Consider the following 5704-nt stretch of genomic DNA (forward strand, 5'->3'; position numbering starts at 1 on the left):
AAAAAAGTGAGAATCTTTGTGCATGTGTCTACATATCCTGAGCAACTATAGCTTGCTTTTCTTTTACAAAAAGCAGACTTGTAATGAACTGGTTCTAACATTTAAGAGGTTTAAATGTGATTAATTTAGCACTATTTCTTTTTTTATTCTGTATGTTTGTAGACATACTCTCTCGTATGAAAAAGCTACCCATCAAGTCATTAGGGGGCATATTATCAAGAAAGGCGATAACATTATCGCCGCTTTAGTGGCAGGAAACTGCCCCTAAAGCGGCAAAAATGGCCTTGATATTATGCCCTTGTGAATTCCCATAGCAGCCCAGGTTAACAACAGAACCTGGGCTGCTATCGGAATTCTCAAGGAAATATTATCAAGGCCATTATCGCAGCTTTAGCAGCAGTTTCCTGCCGCTAAAGCGGCAATCATTTTATGGCTCTTCTTGATAACATTCCCCTTAGTGATCTGTGGGAAAGGTGATTGTGTGACCATGTGTTGTATGGGATTAATTGTCCCCTGCCATACATGATTATGCTATTGCAAGTCACCTTAATTTCTCATATTCTTATAGAAGAGCTGGGCCTTCAGCCTCATTCCTCTGCATTCCCACATCATATGGCACACAATTGCAACCACATTCCTAATTACTGGAACAAGGAAAAATAGTCACATTAGTGTTTTGTTCATCTTCCTTACCACCAGGTTTGTTCCTGGTTGTGACAGATAGAAAATAAAAGACCGGATGTTTGGCAGGCTGGGTATTCCGTCGCGTGTGCAACATAATTGTGAAAAATGTAAGGAATATTTAAGGAATAATTAAACCTCTTAAATGTGCACAATAAAATCATACTTGCATGATACATTGCATCAAAACCATTGTTTCCCCTCAAGTACCTATAATTACAAACAGTTTTCTTCATCCTCCAAAGTTTAAAAAAATCGGCTAATTAACAAATTCTTCCTGTATATACGACAAAATAAATATTTTTGTTACTAATCCAGTTGTATATTTTACTAGATCATCATTTACTCAGACTCACTATAAATTTGATAATGCAGAATAACTCAGATCTTGGGAACCTGAATCCCTAGCTCAGCCACAATGCACCCCTGTCAGATTGGCTTGGCAGGTTAGGCCTGGTCATCCAGAGTTCTTAAAACCAAAACTGTGTTGTGCCCATCTAACTTAGAAAAGAAATCAGCCATATGACCCTTGGAGTTTACTTCCTAGTCCTGGATACAAGAGAGAGCAGGTTTAGCCCTTGAGGGCCCACTTCAAACCTCAGACAGCACACTCAGTCCTGCTCTTATCTTCCTCAGGACCAGTGGCATTCGGAAGATGGCTCTGCAGATGATTTATATATGGCTGGCACCAGCCCATGGATCAAATCCTCGCTCATCACTAACAAATGGGGTAAACGTTCCCAGGGGTTACTCAACCCACTTTTGCAGAATTCCATTTGTGCCCAATTGCAAATAAGTCCAAGATGGTAGAACCCTTTGTTCCTTTTCCAGAGCTTTGAGCCCAACCTAGAGGTGTGGCCAGGGAAATGATCAACCTCTCCTCTGTGGTCATTTTAATCCAGTTCTGAGGGTAGCTTCCTCCCACCTATGATTGGAGCACTGGCTCACTTGGGGAACAAAGGAAGAGGCCTGCCAATATGTCATCTGACATTCGCCTGTGAAAATGGAAGCCTCTTTGAAATTAACACACCATTTACCAAGCCATAGTCTCATCCCTGGGAGCAGTTTTCACACTTCCTTCAAGGCTTGAGCACTGAGTGGGCAATGGCTGGAATCTAATACATATGAACCACTTGAAGCTTTTAGGCAGGAAAAAATACTTCCTAAAAGTCACTTTTCCTTTATATTTATGGGGAGATATCCACTTTAACTAGCAAATTTTGCTTTTTATAAATGTTAGAAATAGTCCAAGAATTAGATATCTAGTATGTTTCCTAGCCAAAGGTACTAAAATTACATTTAAAAGTGCATGCCAGTATTTAGGAAACAGTCAGTATTGCTAGAGTTCAAATATCTTTTAGTAGCTAGTCACTGTAAGTATATGTTTAACATTACATTCCACAGCTCCTACTTTTACATACAATGCACCTAAGATTATGGGTTATATGGCTTATGTAGCAGTTTCAGATCAATAAAGGGAGCCTATTTTCACAGTTCGAATTGAATTGCAGTTTAGGCAAAGGTTACAATGGTGGGCTTGAAGCCATGTTTGCACTGCCCCTGTTTTGAATGGCACAATAGGTGAAACAGTCAACTAGTGATATTTAACTCATAGGCCCACTTTATAAACTAAGGACTTATAGGTAGGTTAAATATGTCAATTAGGGAGATGCCAATCTAACTATGTTAAAAGGGGGAGCACAGACACTTTTGGTTAGCAGGAGGGAAGTGAACAGAGTTCTACAGCCAGAAAACAGTAGGATCCAACAAATAGGAGAACAATCCAGAGAGACCGTACATGAAGGGAGGTTTTCCTACACCACTTAACTAGAAAAACATTGATGTTGTGCCCTAAATTTTTCTACAGCCCATTTGTAAGCATTGACTTCTCTTACCTTTGACCATAATTGTAGCTGAAAAATGGATGACCATTAGGTAGGCAAGGGAAAGGACAGGTGGGCAGATGCATGACAGACTGCCTAACAGAGAGAAAAGACAAATAAGCAAGCAGCTACATGTGTATAAGCAGACTGAAGGCACAGCCACTCCGTTTGATAGTGAGACATTAAAAGATAAAGAGAGATACTTCATTTTAAGGCACACTTTCCTAGATGCTGCATCAGAGCCTTTTTTACCTGCTGGTTCCTCATGCTGTAGATCAGTGGGTTCAACATGGGAATGATCACAGTGTAAAATAATGAAGCTACTCTGTCCTGATCCAGAGCATAACTTGAACTTGGCCTAAAGTACATGAAGAGAACTGTTCCAAAGAACAAAGTTACACAGACAAAGTGTGAGGAGCAGGTGGAGAAAGTGCGGATTCTTCCTTCGGAGGAACGTATTTTCAAGATGGTTAAAATTATCCTAGCATAAGACACAAGGATCACTGCCAAAGATCCAAAGGTCATGGTGCCAGCAACAGTGAACAGCGCAACTTCATTGAGAGTGGTATCAGAACAAGAGAGCTTCAGCAGTGGAGGAATATCACAAAAGAAATGGGAGATCTTGTTTGGCCCACAAAAGGTCAACATGAAAGTAAAAGTGGTGTGGACCAGAGAATTCACCAAGCCCCCAAGATATGATCCAACCACAAGAGAGATGCATACTGTGTTGCTGATAATCGATGAATAGTGCAAAGGATGGCAGATAGCTGCATATCTGTCATAGGCCATCATGGCCAAGAGAATGACCTCTGTACTGCCAAGTATGAGGAATATGAACATCTGCGCCACACACCCTGACAGAGACATAATCTGCTTCTTAGAGAGAAAATTTACCAACATGTTAGGTGTTATAACTGAGGAGTAGCACAGGTCTAGCACTGACAGGTTGCTGAGGAGGAAGTACATTGGTGTGTGAAGATGAGGAGAGATCCTTATCAGAACTATGATGCTCAAGTTGCCCAAAAGAGTGATTATGAAAACAAGGAGGAACACCCAGAAGAGTGGTATCTTCAGTTCTTGAATATCAGTGAGTCCCAGGAGGATGAACTGTTGCACTCTGGTATGGTTCTCGTGCCCCATTCAGGTTCTTGCCACAATGATACCTGCTGGAAAAGGAATAACGGGGGTAGATGTTTGAAGGAGTAGTTTTTCCGAGTGCTTGCACAATATGATCATCATTAACTTCATTTATTTAATGTGATGATCTACATCAGGTGAAGTGTATTGTCAACTCCTTATTAATTTGGCATGGGCAGAAATTTCAATTATGATAGAGTAATTGCTGTAATTTTGGTAATTCTGTGTTACTCTTTGACATGGAATTACTGATAATTATGCAATTATTCTTGCTCTTATAATTATTATTGTAATTTGATGGTAAGAACTCTTACAGTGAGAGCATCGTTAGCAAGCATGAGCAGCAGCTTGTGTTCACAATTTGTGCATTTAGCACAGTTTTTTTGATGAAATTGCATCCTAACGCCCATTTTGGATGCAAAGGTACATTTTGCACTAAGAACATAGAACTAAATGCAGATATTAAGTTGGTGGAAGATTCTACTCCAGGAATAAGTTTAGCGAGTACGAATGGCTGCTCATGCTTACTATTTGTGTTGTGGTTGTATTTAGCACTATTTCTCAGTATAAACATGCATCCTCGCATCCATTTTGGATGCAAGGGGGCATTTTGATTTAAGAAATACAAGTTAACAAAAATGACTCTTATCGTGTAATTCAAGGTAATTCAAGGGGTTTCTAAGGTAATTCAGCATGATTACGATACACAGAATTACATGAGATACACACACCCCTATTAACATTCACCTTTTCAAATAGAGCTGCTTGTGATGTGATGCTGTTTACAAACAGAATAACTTTTAAACAATCATGCTGTTTTACCCTATCATATGGCTAATCCACAAAACAAATAGAGAGTGACTTGAATTGTTTCTCCTTTATAGGCAGAGGTCTGGCTATGTGCTTTGAACCTCTAAAATTGGTTCATTCGAACTTCATGTAAACTTTAATAGTATCTTTTTTGCTATGTACCTATGCAGACTGTGAGAATTGGGTCAGAAACCTTTTAGGGCATGGCCAAAGCGGGCTCTGGCTCGGGGCCCTGCCTTGTAGGGTGCCCGTGATAGTGTCAGTTCGGTTCTTGCCCACATGCCCTTGAATAGTTCTTAAACAATATGTTGAAAATGGCATTTTCCTTTAATTTATATTTAATATAAGTGTCTATATTAGACATTTTGCAGACAAATGTTGCGTCTATCCCCTAGATTCATCGAAGTCCCGTTTTGCGAGTCTGTAATAGCGATTATTAAGGAATCGCTATTACAGACTCGCAAAACGGGATTCATGTACAAGTCACAATTTTTTTTGCAAATAAGGAATAACTCCCCATTCATTCCTATGGGCCTAAAGGCCCATAGGAATGAATGGGAAGACATATCAATATGCAAATGGCTATTAGCGATTCACATTTTGAGTTTGCGATTTCAAGGGTACAGGGGTGTCCAAAGGACACCCTGTTGCACCCCTGAAATGAAATTGGACGCAGGTGTTAAGCACACACATGTCCCAAGGACATGTGTGTGTGTAACATGGAACTTAGAAAAATGCACTTAAGTCCATTTTTCTGAATTTCCGCTATTTACCACGAGGTTTGACTTTGCGGTAAATAGCGGCCTAAAATTGCGAAAACGCAATTTTCAAATGTTTCATGAATTGCATTTAAGGAATCGCAAATAGAGATTCCTTAAATGCAATTTCTCGCAAAATTGCGAATTCTATAATAGCGATTTTTGCATTTGGGATGATGAATCCCAAATGCAAAAATTGCGCTCGAAAAGGGCCAGATTCTGAGAATCTGGCCCTTTGCGAGCCGATTTTACGTTGATGAATCTGGCTGATGTTTCATAAAACATCCATAATATAAGTTTTTTGTAGATCAATACAGGACCTCAGACATGAGAAATGAGAAGGTGTCACAGAGAATATTTTCAGTAATAATATTGAGCAGCTTCTGTGTTACAATACTGAAAACACACATCACTATCCCTAACTATTAGTTCGGA

The 5704-nt window shown here is 39.7% G+C and overlaps 1 protein-coding gene across 2 annotated transcripts; it reads right to left on the minus strand.

The window, feature by feature from the left end:
* Nucleotides 1–2768: 2768 nt before the first annotated feature.
* Nucleotides 2769–5217, minus strand: LOC147668964 (olfactory receptor 5AR1-like). 2 transcript variants are annotated; one of them, XM_086948314.1, is made up of 2 exons: nt 5203–5217; nt 2769–3692 (listed from the first exon to the last, which is right to left on the minus strand). In XM_086948314.1, the coding sequence occupies exons 1-2, from the start codon at nt 5215–5217 to the stop codon at nt 2769–2771; spliced, it is 939 nt and encodes a 312-aa protein (XP_086804440.1). The 2 variants fall into 2 exon arrangements, with proteins under 2 accessions (XP_086804440.1, XP_086804441.1); XM_086948315.1 differs by lacking the exon at nt 5203–5217 and having other exon boundaries at nt 2769–3704.
* Between the last annotated feature and the right edge of the window lie 487 nt (nt 5218–5704).

This window comes from Lissotriton vulgaris, unplaced genomic scaffold (genome assembly GCF_964263255.1).
Source record: "Lissotriton vulgaris unplaced genomic scaffold, aLisVul1.2 SCAFFOLD_4658, whole genome shotgun sequence".
NCBI classification, from domain to species: domain Eukaryota; kingdom Metazoa; phylum Chordata; class Amphibia; order Caudata; family Salamandridae; genus Lissotriton; species Lissotriton vulgaris.